Source organism: Pseudorca crassidens, chromosome 11, assembly GCF_039906515.1.
Source record: "Pseudorca crassidens isolate mPseCra1 chromosome 11, mPseCra1.hap1, whole genome shotgun sequence".
NCBI lineage: Eukaryota > Metazoa > Chordata > Mammalia > Artiodactyla > Delphinidae > Pseudorca > Pseudorca crassidens.
Genome location: NC_090306.1, coordinates 9588267 through 9603117, shown reverse-complemented (window position 1 = coordinate 9603117; position 14851 = coordinate 9588267). Strand labels below are relative to the sequence as shown.

The following is a 14851-nucleotide window of genomic DNA, read 5'->3' as shown; positions in this document are numbered from 1 at the left end:
TTTGCGGTGAAAGCGAATCATCATTAGTACGTTTCCTGAAGCCATACCTACTTGTCCTTTTTGTTTGTTTGTTCAAATGAAACAGTGCATCAAGTATGGAATTAGATTAATGGGGTAAATATTATGAATCATACACTCCCTCTAATCCGATGCTCTTTCTTTTTCTGACCCCCGTGTTTTGTTTTCCGTCTGTCATTCTCTCTCCATGTAGGCTTTTCAGCCCCATGTAAAGCTGTTGGCGCGAGGGAACAGAGGTAAAGAATGATGTAATGCACTGGCTGCCCCAAAGCATCTTTTGTTGGAATGGTTATTCCAGTCATCTCTTTATGAATCAAGTGTGAGGGGCTGCTTTGTGGCAGGAGGCCTCTGCGAGAGCACATCAACGGGAAAGAGAAAGAGACATTCACTTGGAGGGCTCTTGCTGAAAATGGGTTTAACTCTCCTCTTGCCAGTCGCCACCAGCCTGACCTCATACATTTCAGTACAATGGAGTGGCTGAGCCTTTGAGCACACCACCATTACATCATCGTGGCAAATTAAAGGAGGAGGTGGGAAAAGAGGACTTATTGTTGTCATGGCCCATGAGATGATTGGAACTCAAATTGTTACTGAGAGGTTGGTGGCTCTGCTGGAAAGTGGAACGGAAAAAGTGCTGCTAATTGATAGCCGGCCATTTGTGGAATACAATACGTCCCACATTTTGGAAGCCATTAATATCAACTGCTCCAAGCTTATGAAGCGAAGGTTGCAACAGGACAAAGTGTTAATTACAGAGCTCATCCAGCACTCAGCCAAACATAAGGTACATGCTTGCTTGTTTTTTCCTTTTTAAAATAAATGGACCTGCTGAATGGGGAATCATTTTAAATGAAGCCTCATTTTTAAGGGGAGAAAGTAATTTGAGGAAGTTTGGGTTGCTTTTTCTAAACGTTGATACCTTATGCTACCTCAGAATAATTCACTAATTGTAGACACTGTCACACCTCAGGATGTTTCTAAGCTACACAGAAAGCTTAACTTGTTTTTATTTGATCCAGTGCTCTGTTTCCCTATTAATGCTAAAAATTGTTTTATTAATTTAACACAAATAAAAAGTTATGTCTAATACAGTATATTATAATACTCAATTGTTAGCAATTATATAATAGTATATAATATTGTTTGTATATTATTAATAACTAATACATGGTTTTATGTTGTTTACAAATGTACTGAAAGGAAATCGTTCTTTTCAAGTGCCTTGACGAGAAAGTAGAAACGAATTATATTACAAGTGTTTTTTATTTGTGGGAAGTTAAGGTAATGGTCAGAATTTAAGGATCTTCAAGGAGAGTTTTTCTTAGGGTACCAGGCTGTCAGCTTTGTGGTAGGTAAGGCTGTTTGTTTTGTTCAGGAATAAAAATGAGTTCGTGCTTTAATCTTACGAAAAGCTGATTTGTTACCGAGTAGAAACCATTTAAAATGTTTCTTTAGTTCGGGCGATCGGGATCGTTACGTTTATTTTGCGTATTATTTTGTTGTACATGTTTTTACCCTGTTACCGTGTTAAGGATTTAAAACTAAGGAGTTTTGAGCACATTTACACAGAAATAGCATCAAGTTTGCCTTGCAAATGTTGATTTTTGCAAACATTTAAACCATGCATATGCTTGGTTTATCCAGTACATTTGACCACATCTCATTTTTATTCAGATTATTAAGGAAAACAGGAAGCAGTTACTTGCTTCAGCAGCAGAGGTGTATGGGATTATTATCCTCGCTTTCCTCCCTGACAGCCTCACGTTTGCATTTTAGGTCGACGTTGATTGCAGTCAGAAGGTTGTAGTTTACGATCAAAGCTCCCAAGATGTGGCCTCTCTGGCCTCAGACTGTTTTCTCACTGTACTCCTGGGTAAACTGGAGAAGAGCTTCAGCTCTGTTCACCTGCTAGCAGGTAAGGCTTGGGGTACAACTGTGAGGGCTCGCAACCTCCTTGAGCCTGTGAGTAAGCAGGGTTCCACAACGAGCTCGAAGTACACTAGGTGGACGCAACTTTGAGGTCACGGTGTAAAATGACTTATTTATAGCTTCTGATTGATGTAACTATTCTAGTTAACCTGAATGCTGTTGTTCTTCCCCATTGGTCAGTGTATTTCTGATTTAGCTCCAATGCCTCTTCGTCGGGTATTTATTAGCCAGAAGTGCCGTGTAGGTCTGTGCGCGCGTGTAGATCTACGAACACCGAGTGCTCTGCATTTCAGCTCGCTCTCAGTGCCCACCCCCAAGGAGAGGACCCGCCCAGCACTCAGTGTGAACCCCTGTTAAACATTGTTGGTTGAAGCGGACTCCAGCAATAGGATCACCCATCCTGGACGTTATGTACAATGAGACAGAAAGAGAATGTGTGCGGAATATTTCTTCCAATAATCAGAGGGAAAATTTTAAAACTAACTTACGTATTTTTGTTTTGTTTTCACAACTGAAAAAAGTCTCAACTTGCAAATGCTAAGCAACCAGCTGACTTTGTAAAGCGCACGGAAAGGACTAACTATTTTATATCTGCCCTAAAGGAGGGTGGTATGGGAGTTCCATCTCATCAAATTCCAAAGCAGACTGTTCATCCTTTGCTTTCCCTGTTTGGCAGACAGCACCGAAGCCCTTTCACTCACTCTGGCTCCCAGAGCAGGGAATACAGTTTGACAATGCGCAGTAACCTTTACCACAAAGCCGCTGTGTCCAGCAGATTCTGCCACAGTGATCGGCAAGATCGCTTTTAAAAATCTGATCTAAGAAAAACAAAATATTGACAGATATTGTCACTTTCGCACCTTTCGTCTTTTGTTGCAGGGAGAGTCCGGTGAGCTTGATGTTCCTGGCAACTGATGGTTAGACTGTGGACATTTCAGTTGGAAGAGAATAGGCTGAATCAGTTGTTGGTTTGTTACCACGTTTAAACTCCCTGAAGGTTTCAATGAGACTTCTGTGTCTTCATTTCTCCCTCGTCAGCTTTTGCTCCCGCTTTCAAAGAGTAAAGCATCGTTACCTGTCACTTTCATGTCGTCTGTTGGCACACGTTTCATCTATGCTGCAATTCTGTCCTAAAGTGAAGCCAGCTCGGTCTCAGAACGGAGCTCTCAGAACTCTGTAATGGAGAATTATAGCATTAGGTTCTGTGTCTCTTGGTAGGCATGGTCTTTTACTGGGAGTATAAGTGTGTTAAACCTGACAACTGCTATTAGAGTCCCACTCACCTCGGTTGCTGAGTTAGGAACGCAGTCGTGCTTCCTGGAGCCACTGTGAGGGACTTTACCTTGGAGCCCTATCGACGGAACCAGGGTTTTTCTTAAAGAGGGTGCACCCAGAGGGAAGGCGATTATCCCTCTTTGCTCTTGTTTGAGACGCTTTTCTCTACGGGGGCTCTGACCCGACGGCTTGGCCAGGCAGATGCTCCCGGAGGAATGAGCTCATGTCGAGTTTTAGTTACTCAAGTCGTCTCTCCTCTTTCCCGAGGAGCTCTCCCTTGTTATGTGGAAGGTTCCTTCCAGCCATGTGCGGCTTTGGGAGGGGTGCTCACTGGGCAGTAAGGAAGGAAAAGGACTCATTCTGACCCTCGAGATCAGCCCTAGGGATACGTGGGATGGTGCTGGTCAGAACCCCTGGCATCCCCACTTTGTGCCGGAAATGGGTCCTAGGCCTAAAGGAAAGCCCATCGAGGCAGCTCCGAGACCACATACGTGTATTCGCAGCTCCGTCTCGTCATCCACACCCCAGAATCCTGTATTTCTTTCAGCTTAGAAGGTGGCTTCAGGGACTGAATGCCCTTGTTTGGGAGTTTCTGAGCAGCGAGATTTCTTAGGACACCTCAGAGAGGGTTCCGGACGATTAAAAGCCTCTCGGCCATCCCAAAGCTCCTGACCGGTTGGAAATTCCCTTGGTTAGTGAGCCTGTTCCTCAGAGTGGACAGAAAAGAGAGTTAGTAGAAGAGAGAGAGTGCTGGGGAAGGCGTGACCATCAGTTCTCGGCAGTGGTTTTTTTTTTGTTTTGTGCTTTCGTTTTTTTGTTTTTTGCCAAGTTCCAGCAGCTGCTCTAGAGGACGTCCCAGGGATGTGGGGTAGAAGGACATATCAACACGTGTTTCTTAAATATTTTGCTTCGGGGAAAATAACTGACCTTGGAAAAGCATGCTAGCGTCCCACAGGTGCTACGGGAAATGACAGGGTTGCTGGAGACAAGTTTCACTACAAGCTGCCCCTGATGCTTTCAGCAGTTACAGATGCTTGTCGGCCCTGGGGTGGGGCTGTGTGTGATAATAGAAAGACAGAGTGGTTTCTTGGAGTGATTTCTCCATTACTTTAGAGCTTTCAGTTACTTTGAGATTGACAGGAAGAAAGTATTAGATACGTCAGATGGTTTTTTTATGGTCATTATATCAGTATATGGAGTGAAGAATTGTGGCCCGAATTCCATTCACCTTCTCAGGGCCACCTTACCTAGGGAGCAGTGACTCTGGAGAAGGGGAAGAAGAGGACCTCCCCGAGGAACTGATAGAGGAAGCATCTTAATAAGCCCTTTTCCTCAAGCAAGAGGAGACCCAGACTGACCTGTGGGATCTAGTGACATGGACACTAACAACGAAGACTCCGTTTCGGGAGAGGGTTGGACTCGGGGAAGCTGCACTGGAGCTCAGTGGGCTCAGTTCTTCCCTGTGGAGCAGCAGGTTCTGCTCTGGGACAGGCTAGCCTGGTAACCTTCAGCTTCTGCCGGGGAAGGGGGTCCTGTTAAGCCACTGATTATCAGTGAGACCGGGGTCCCAAGCCTTCCAGTCCTGAAACTTAGAACCTGGGTCTGCAGTGGACTCGGCCTGTACTGGCCACATCTGCGGGCCCTACTCAGCCAGCGATCTTGACCCCTGACTGATCAACTTTCCCTCTTTTTAAGCCCGGCCAGTATTCTAAACCAAGTGATTAATATTTGACAGCCATGTGCCACATGCGAGTCTTCGATTAGTATCTTAAAATCTTAGTTAAACTTACGTTGTCATGTATCTTCTTCATTTGTTAGCTTAACCCCCCTCCTGGATTCTCTGTTTTCAAGCCGAGGACTGTGTCTTGTTCATCCCTGTGTTCCCCACAAGGCCTAGCACTTCTTCAGTTTTCAATGGATATCTGAAATATAAATGAGCTTACGTGTAGGTTTATACCATTTGTGTTTCATATGACTTATTTTATTCATTTAGTTTAATTTGTAAGTGATTAAACAGCGATGAAACTAATCTGAAAGTGTAGCGAAAACTTGAGGATATTTTGACATAAATGATTTGCGAGTTGTCTTCGTTCAGGTAGAGCAAAAATATAGCTGCTATGGGAAAAGTATCTAATACGAAAATGTTTCCATCTATTTAAGCAGATTTCAACATGATTTTAAGATCTAATAAATACGCTAGTACAGGGAATCCCCCGGCGGCCCAGTGGTTAGGACTCTGAGTTCTCAGTGCTGAGGACCTGGGTTCAATCCCTGGTCAGGGAACTAAGATCCCACGAGCCACGTGGTGTGGCCAAAAAACAAACAAAACTCTAGTACAATTAAACAGGGCTTAAATCCTGAGCTTTGATGAGGAGCTACGAGCTCTAGAAAACCTAGTGCCACTCATAGGTGGATACAAGCCCTTGAATCCGTATGAATTGAGAACAGTTGAAATCATTTTTTTTGTACTTTAAATTGAGGGACCTCCCTGATGGCGCAGTAGATAGGAATCCACCTGCCAGTGCAGAGGACACGGCTTAAAGCCCTGGTCCGGGAAGATCCCACACGCCGCGGAGCAACTAAGCCCGTGCGCCACAACTACTGAGCCCGGGTGCCACAACTACTGAAGCTTGCGCGCCTAGAGCCCACGCTTTGCAATAAGAGAAGCCACCGCAATGAGAAGCTCGCGCACCGCAGTGAAGAGTAGCCCCTGCTCGCTGCAACTAGGGGATGCCCACGTGCAGAAACCAAGACCCAACGCAGCCAAAAACAAATAAATAAATTTATTTTTTAAAAAAATTAAATTGCTTATCCTGCTTAGCCGTTAATAAGTCTCCCAGTAGTCTCCCAATAACCAAGCCAGATTAGACCATAGCATTGTTTCCCCCCCAGGGGATTAAAGGGTTTTACTATGAGTTGTAGCCTCATCTTAGCCAAAAAGAATGAACTTGGATCCCTTTGGAAAGTTGTCCCTCATCGTTGATGGATATAAACAGTTGCCAACCTTGACTTATTGATCAACTTTTTTGGTCTTGTTAACCTTCAGAAAACTAGTTCTCTCTAAAAAATAATCTTGTTTCTTGGCCTTTGTTCATTATATTATTTTATTTTACTTGCCTTTGTCTATTATCAATCTATTTCTAAGGGTGCCAGATTGAAAACAAATATATTAGAAAAAAAGAAAAACCACCGAATCTAGACTTTTTTTGCGTGTGCTGACATATAGAAAACAGAATAAGTGGGTTCATTTAGTAGAAACAAAGATTGCTGTTCTATTATTTTCTTCTCTTTCCCCGCTGTTGTAACTCTGAGTAAAAGCAAAAGGGACCCACGAAAGTCTGCTAATTCTGCAGCACTCATTTCTACCCTGTGTTGAGGCACAGGATTGCCCTGCAGCAGAAAACCCTAACGGAATCACAGACCTCAGCCCTTTCATTTACAGACGAGGAAAATAACAGAGCCCTTGCGTGACTCTCCCCAGCTCTCCCTCTTCTCACTGTGCGCCCAGGCCCCTGTCTGCAGTAATTCCTGAGTCGTCTGGAATTCCCTCAGGAGGCTAGACTGAGAATCAGGGGTGCCCACTTCAGATCAGGCCTGTGCTTTTGTGGTAGCTCTCAGCCTCTTTTTTTTTTTTTTTTTTTAAACATCTTTATTGGTGTATAATTGCTTTACAATGGTGTGTTAGTTTCTGCTTTATCCCTCAGCCTCTTTGCGGACTTCAGAGTCATATTCTTACTTCACATTTTATGGGAGAAGCAACGTATGAAAACAGACTGTATATAAAATTTTTAAGCATTAAATTTTTTCAGCTGGGGGGAATCATCAACTAAAAGTCTACTCTGTCCTGAGCTGAAATACCACTCCGGATAATGATGGAAGATACCATTGGGGTTAGTGTCAGGCGCAGTGCTGAGGGCTCTTAGAAACATTTTGTCTCCAAACACAGCTAAGGTCTTAGATTAATGTCTGCTGTGGCTAAAGGCCAAATACGTATTTCTTTGTTTTGAGTTAGAGCTGCTACTGTAGTTAGAGCTAGGAGTGAATAAAAATGTATTTGACTCTTGACACATTTTCAGTTTAACAGGAATCTAGATGCAGTCAGCAGTTCCGTGTGGTAAATGTGCATTGCTTCAGTGGAGCCGGTTACCTTCCTAATGCAAGTAGGGCAGAACCCGGTCCTCCCGCTCACAGATTTGCTGTGCGCGCCGTTGTCATCATCCGTTCTCTCATCCAGTGTGGCGTTTCTTCTGTCCTTGTGTCTAGAGAAGGGAAATCTTCAATCCTCCCGTTTCAGATCCTGTAGTAGCTGGTAAAAGAGATTGACGTTAATGGATTCCAGTCAAAGTACTGCAGTTGTTCAGGAATTGGCTCTTCTTGTGTTTAAAGAGCTGCGGTGAGAGCCACTGAAAACAGACTAAAAATAGGTACCGTTTCGCCCACTGGCTGCCGTGTAGTTGCTGGCTCTACTTCTCAGTTTGCATGAGGTTATCTAAACTGGCCCGTCTTTTCTCCAGTTCTTACCTGCCTGTGTGGTAACAAGCCAGCCCTGTCACTCCGCAGCTACCGGTGGCTAAGACATCATGCCTGAGGCTGTGTCTTTAACAAATGGACTGCAGACCAGGCTCGAGACAGTCCCTCACCCTGACATTTGGCACAAGCTACACAGAAGCACCCTGGGTGACAGTGGTGACATCAGTCTTCCCCTGCCCTGGTCATGTCATTTGTGTCCTGTCCATTCAGCTGGCCTCACTCACAGTGTTCGAGGGCTCCCTTGGGTGGGCCCCGGGGTGGGCCTGGGGGATAGGGTACTGGAAAAGTGCACATCTTGCCCCTGCCCTGGAGACCCCTCGGTTAATTTGGGGCAGCACGTCTGGAGCGGATGAAATAGAAGCAGATGACAGTGCGTCGAGTGATAAGGGGTGACTTGGTGTTGCCTGCAGGAGTTGGGGAAGGTTTGAGGGCAGCGGTGGAATTTTAATCGAACCTTGAAAAGTGAGTAAGATTTGGGTGGGGAGGGTCCTCTGTGGACTGACATCATTAAAAATGGCAGGAGTGAACACAGATTTTAGGAGGCAGCCAGGAGACTGAGTGGACTTTCTGTGACGGGAGGAAGGGGTCTTGAGAGGAAGTGCAGTCAGGCTGTGCGGGCCCTTCAGCCTGGCAGGACGAGCCTGTGCTTTGCTGGGCTGGCCTGGGGAGCCTTTGGAGGCTCGGTGACACCTGTCACCTCTTGGCCACCAGACCTTTCTTCTGGCCTCCCTGCGCTATGCTTCCAACTCAGGCCCATATCAGCCCCTCAGACCTGCCCCGGGACCCTCCTCCCTGCTCTCTCACCCTGTCTTGCTGCCTCTCTGCCCTTTCCTCGCAACCTCGCCAACGTTACGTCTCTCTTTGATATTTTCAGCGTAACTGTGATTATATCACTCCCCAGCCTAGTCTGCATCTGTGCTCTTAGGGAAAATTCCAGAACCCTTCCCCGACTCTGAAGCCCTGCAGTGACGGCTCCTGCCTGCCTCTGTGCCCTCATCTCGTGCCCCTCTCCGTCCTCAGGTTGGGGGGGGCGGGTGTGTGTGTGTGTGTGTGCGCGCGCGTGTGTGCGTGTGTGTGTGATTTTAGCACTTTAGCCTCAGGTGCCCGAGACCTGCAGCCCAGAGGCACCCTCCTCCTCCTCCAAGTGTCCCCCTCTCCCCATGTACCTGGGTGTCTCCTGCTGGATTCACGGTGGCCGTCAAGCCCCCCCCTGGCTCCCAGGCAGAGTTGGGTGTCCTCTTGTCACACGTACTCCTTTGGCCACCCACCATAATTAGCCAATTATTCATCTAATTATTTGGTTGAAGTTTGTCCCACTGAACTGTCAATTCCAGAGAGGACCTCTGTCGTGGTCACGGCTGTCCCATCAGCCAGCGCCGTGTCCGGCTCGCAGCAGTGCCCACGGCACGGCTCTGCACCCTCCTGTGGATGCCAGTGGTCTCCAGGGTTGTTTGGCTGACAAACAGGGACCCTTTCCTTCCCGCTGCTCCGCCGCATCTGCTGGGAGGTGGTGCGCTTGGCCCCGGAGGAGGACGGCTGCCAGAGTGGACACACCCCAGGGGGTCCCGGGAGGGCCTGCTCGTGGTGGATTAGGAAGCCTGAGCTTCACGGGAAAAGGCCCAAGAAGTGAGCTGTGTGGTGACCCGTGTGCAGTTCACACGTCAGGCAGATGGGACTCCGAAGGGTCGTCCTCCGGAGACCAGACTCCTATTCGCTTTTCCTCGGGACTCAGAGCATCGTCTCCCGATGGATGGTCTCATGAGGCCTTGCCCCCGACGGTCACCAGAGGCACATCCGGCAGCCGCTTCATCCTTAGCCGGGATCGGATGATAGTTGGTCCAGTGCGTTTCCTGAGAGCTGTGCCCCTGGTTCCCTGAGCCCTGGATGTCGTACCGGACTCTGTCGTCCTGAGCCGCCGAGGGAACCCACCTCTCATGGAAAGTTCCCTGGACGTGATAGAAGCACCCTGAGGACTCACTGGGGCTGCTGGATAATGAGAGCAGAATTTACCAAGTCTCCCCTTTTAACCTTTCGTAGCAGAGAAATGTTTTCCTTGCCCTGTGCCGCTTTGCTCACCCTGAGGGTCCTCTGGGGCCTTGTGGTCAAGGAGTAGGAAGCAGGTTCTGGGCTCACACCCAGACCCGCAGAGCTTTCAGCTCTGAATGGAATCAGGAAGTCGTTTTTTTTTTTTTTGTGGTACGCGGGCCTCTTACTGTTGTGGCCTCTCCCGTTGCGGAGCAACAGGCTCCAGATGCGCAGGCCCAGCGGCCATGGCTCACGGGCCCAGCCGCTCCGCGGCATGTGGGATCTTCCCGGACCGGGGCACGAACCCGTGTCCCCTGCATCGGCAGGCAGACTCTCAACCACTGCGCCACCAGAGGAGCCCCAGGAAGTCCTTTTGAACACCCAAAATACACAAGACTTAATGTCCATCAACAGCTATTCATTGTATCAAGGGAGGAGTCAATAAACATTTAATTATGTGCCAAGCACTGTGCTAAATGCAGAGGTGATTGCAAAGGAGTGTGAGACACAATTCTTATGCAGACAGTTCACAGGGTATTATAGCCGGAGAGGTAAGAGGTCACCACACATACACACACACACACGGAAAGAGAATTCACAATTACCAGGTTAATGGTAAATTCTTACTGCTGTGTGATGGCTCTGTGTGTGTGTGTGTGTGTGTGTGTGTGTGTGTGTGTGTGTATTTTTTGGCTGCGTGGCTTGTGGGATCTTAGTTCCCTGACCAGCGATCGAGCCTGTGCTTCCTGAAGTGGACGCACGGAGCCCTGACCCCTGAACTGCCAGGGAATTCCCATGGCTATACCTTTTATAGAAGTTCTAAGTTGGCAAGACCCTATTTAAATACACTGGTCAGGGAAGAATTTTTTTTAATACAGCAGAATTTTAAAAAATGCAACAGAATAGAATTGAAACTAGAGGGACTTCCCTGGTTGTTACCAGAGGCTGGAGATGAGAAAGCCCAGGTGTGGTGGGAAAACAGTAAGAAGATGAATGGGCCTGGGCCATGGTGGTGGGTAGAATAGGGACAGTGAGGGTGGACAGTAGAGTGGGATCAGGTGATGAAGGGCTTGAGTGTCTGATCAGGAATTTTGAATTGTATTCTGTGTGTATTTGGGAGCAGAGGATATATCAACACTTTATCTCAGGACCTTAATCTGGCCGCAGAGTGGAAACAAGTTGGGAAAAGGACGGACAGATCAGAGAGAGCTGTTCCTGAATTTATCTAGCAGTGCGGCATGGAGCTTGTGGGCTGGGGGTGGGGAGGAGGCGGGGACAGGCAGATGGACCTCGCAAAAGCAAGTCTGAGTGTTGGCATACCAGGCGGCTGCTGCTGAGGTGACTGGGAGAACGGGGCAGATGCGAACAGGGATACAGAACCAAAGAGAGCGAGATGTTGGCTTGGAATTTATTTTAGAAGTATCGATAAGTCTTTCAAGTGAAAATGACCAAAAGAGGATTGAAAATGTTAGGTTGGAGTTTGGGACCTCAAGCCCCCAAATGCAACCTTGGAAATCTTTGATTTTCAGGTGAACATGAGCAAAGGTGATCTCCTTAGTAACCTCCTCCTTCCATGCTGATGGAAGCAGAGGGCTTCTAGGTGCTTCCTCCTCAGGAAGCCCCAGGCTGCTGTTCGCTTGGCTGTAGCTTCACGTCTTAAAGTCACTGGAGGACCAGTCGGGTGGCCTCTGGGAACCTCTCTCCTGCTTATAGAGCTTGTTGCCTTTGCTTAGCCAAGGGTGGATTCTGGCCGTAGTTCCTTTTGATTGGTCGTTCTGGTTGTGCTGTTCAGAACAACCTTTGTTTGAAGGCAGGTATTGAGAGTCCTGCCTGGCTGTGTGTGTGTGCGTGTGTTTGTGTGTGTTGAAGAAGAGCCTCTGGGTATAGTTATGTACTGCCAATTTGAAAGATCAGTAAGAGTAAAAAATACCACTCGACATCTTCTGAGAACTCTTTACTAAACAACACTTCTGGATTTTGCCAGTCGAATTGATCTAGATAACATTATCTTGAGGAATGTAAGATTTAGACATCATGAGACACGAGAACTCTTGTAAGTTGCATTATTTTAGTATTTAGTGCTTTTTTTACGCTAGTATTTTGAAATTTTTTAATTCGTTTATCATGTGTTTGATAACTGTGTTAATCCAAAAATCAGCTAGAGGGCTTCCCTGGTGGCGCAGTGGTTAAGAATCCGCCTGCCAGTGCAGGGGACACGGGTTCGAGCCCTGGTCCGGGAAGATCCCACATGCCGCGGAACAGCTAAGCCCGTGCACCACAACTACTGAGCCTGCGATCTAGAGCCCACGAGCCACAACTGATGAGCCCGTGAGCCACAACTACTGAGCCCACGATCTAGGGCCCACGAGCCACAACTGATGAGCCCGTGAGCCACAACTACTGAGCCCGCACGCCACAACGAAGAATAGCTGCTGCTCACCGCAACTAGAGAAAGGCCCGTGTGCAGCAATGAAGACCCAAAGCAGCCAAAATAAATAAATAAATAAATTTATTTATTTAAAAAAAAGAGAGATGGGATTATTTTGTTTAAAAAAAAATTAGCTGGAATGTCCCATTCCCCAGCTGTGCCAGGGGATAGGTTGTTCTCATACAGAGTGAGCTTTTTTGGGGGTGTTACTTATGGGGCAAGTTTTACGAGTTGGAGGCTACTTCTCAGGCTTCCTGGAGGATCTCCACAGAAATGCATGTCTGTCCACCATCCTGTCAGGTGGATGAAGGAGATGGAATGAGAGTTTAAAATGAGCGTTCCACGTCATTTGGGATTTTTCTCTTCTGGGCTGCTCAGCGGAGAGTTGACTAGCTAGGACATAATTGCTGCTGCTGTTGCTGAGGAAAGTGCGCCATGCTCTCTACCCCCCTGGAAATGATCGATCAAGCCTGTGTGGTTGGGCTCACCCAGACCAACCTATGTGCATTGGAAAAGTACAGTTACATATTTTTGTTTGCTTTCTTCGGAGGTACAAAATTATGTTGCCTTTCCTTTGCCTTTCATGTCAGTAGTTTCAGCTTTCCATGTATACAGTCCACTGACCCTGGGAGAACTGTGACCATGCTTGTGTGTTTTTAAATGGTTAGAGGGTAAAGTTGCCTGAATCAGTCACTTCAGACTAAAGTGCAAAATAGTTATTCATGAGAGCAATTAAAATACTTGCAAAATACACATTTCAGCATTTCATTGTTTAATATTAGGGTTGTCTCCTTTGTGTAATAGCAAAGCCCAGATTTTATTTTCAGTGTGGAGAGAACTGTTCTCTACAGGTGCAGGAATACTTCACTTAAATCCTTCACATAGGGCTTCCCTGGTGGCACAGTGGTTGAGAGTCTGCCTGCGATGCAGGGGACACGGGTTCGTGCCCCGGTCCGGGAAGATCCCACATGCCGCGGAGTGGCTGGGCCCGTGAGCCATGGCCGCTGAGCCTGCGCGTCCGGAGCCTGTGCTCCGCAACGGGAGAGGCCACGACAGTGAGAGGCCCGCGTACTGCAAAAAAAAAAAAAAATTCCTTCACATACATTCTAGAATAAGTAAATGAATGGGTCGTATTTATGTCCCAAAAAGGGGGTCTTTGTTTTACAAAAGGGTTAAGCTGCATGAGAACTATATTTAAAAGCTGAAATTATATAAACTGTGAAAATGGTTTAATGTACAGAAATTAAATTTGCATATGACTTTAGAAAAATATCTTTCATAAAGTAGAGCTTTGTGTAAATAGATTTCTGTACGTAGCCATGGAACTCATCCCCAGTATGGGAAGGGGCTACCTTTAATCCCCCTTCCCAGCTTAGGCAGCTCTGTCAGCTGATAAAGCTCTTAGGACTTGCTCCCCATTTGAACTGAAGCATAAGTGAGCAGCCCTGTTTCTCTCTGCAAGGAACTGTCTTCAGAGTCATGGAATTGACATTTATCTCTGGTTTGACTAAAAGGATACGGATACATTTTGAGAATTTGCGTCTGAAAATTAACATTGCTAATCTGTAGTAAAGTGCTACTTTTGTGAATATTCCTTTATTTTAAGAAACAACTCTGTGATTTATAACTGCAAGGGTCAGAGGGAAGAGAAAACCGACCAGTTAGAATTGTTTAGCTGCATCGTTTTATGTATTTTATTTTACATGGCAGACTTTTTTTGCCTCTGAAAATGGAATGGTGGTTGACATTGGCTTTTATAGAAAATTATATTTATGGTTTGAATTGTGAAGGAGGTACTCTTAAGGGAAGAAGTATTTCCTGGCTGAATGAGAAGAAAGTGATATACAAATTATGAATGGCTTTAAGCTGTACCAGGTGTTTTCTCCGTCCAAAGTAATATGTATGTTTTTATTTATAAATATGCATTCTACAGGTAAATTTGTGGAAGACTAACAGAAATATGGATTTTTAACATTGCAGTTTGTCTGCCTGTTCATCCAAGTCTGTAGAGGCCAGTGGTGTCCGTATGTCTATCTGCTGGTCTCCCCACCCGCCTTTCTCTACAGGCCAGGGTGTCTGCATATGTGTCTTCCTTCCTCGTAAAACAAACACTCCTAGCTCAAGGGGCCAAAGCCGGTACAGCGTTCTGAGATTCAGGTCTGTCTTAGGGAAGCACACGTGCGTTGTTCGACTTTCTATTCTCTCCATTCCTAGATGATAAGCAGCATAAAATCTAGGGACAGGAGAAACTTGGCAAGATTGGACGGTGAGTCAGATACTTGAAGGACTTTAAAAAATATTTTTAAACTTTTTCAAGAAGCGTGTCAGTTTCTCAGTGCTGCTTTCACAGTAAACAAGCGGAGATCATGAACTGGGGTTGTGTCTTCTTGTCATAATAGGATCTAACTCAGGGTCTGGGGACAGCAGAGTTGGGACGAGGGCAGAGATGACTCTTGATTCTGTGTCTGTCAGCCATTTGTAACAGAAAGTTTACGTAGATGAATTGTACTTGTCTTCTTGTAAGAGGAAGAGGGACATTTCAGACATATTTCAAAACTGAGTTGCCGATGAGGCTACAGATAGTTTCTCGAGGGTTCGGGTAAGTCAGGCAGTGTCTCATCTGTTGTTAATTAATGAAATGAAACT

At 46.4% G+C, this 14851-nt stretch overlaps 1 protein-coding gene and 1 long non-coding RNA gene across 9 annotated transcripts in view; one reads left to right on the top strand and one right to left on the bottom strand.

The window, feature by feature from the left end:
- Nucleotides 1–14851, top strand: part of DUSP16 (dual specificity phosphatase 16) — a 177392-nt gene that overhangs the window by 129452 nt on the left and 33089 nt on the right. For 7 of the 8 annotated variants that reach the window (XM_067695716.1, XM_067695715.1, XM_067695722.1 and 4 more), the window contains 2 exons: nucleotides 212–802; nucleotides 1795–1933. In XM_067695716.1, coding sequence (XP_067551817.1) covers nucleotides 575–802; nucleotides 1795–1933 — 367 coding nt within the window. In that variant the 5' untranslated portion in view covers nucleotides 212–574. Of the gene's footprint in view, nucleotides 1–211; nucleotides 803–1794; nucleotides 1934–13320; nucleotides 14472–14851 lie in introns of those variants that run through there. The other variant, XM_067695723.1, reaches the window with a different exon arrangement.
- LOC137201646 (uncharacterized) lies at nucleotides 4943–7875 on the bottom strand. Its single transcript, XR_010932270.1, has 3 exons — nucleotides 7744–7875; nucleotides 7370–7528; nucleotides 4943–5144 (listed from the first exon to the last, which is right to left on the bottom strand). It is a non-coding gene; the product is annotated as an uncharacterized lncRNA (long non-coding RNA).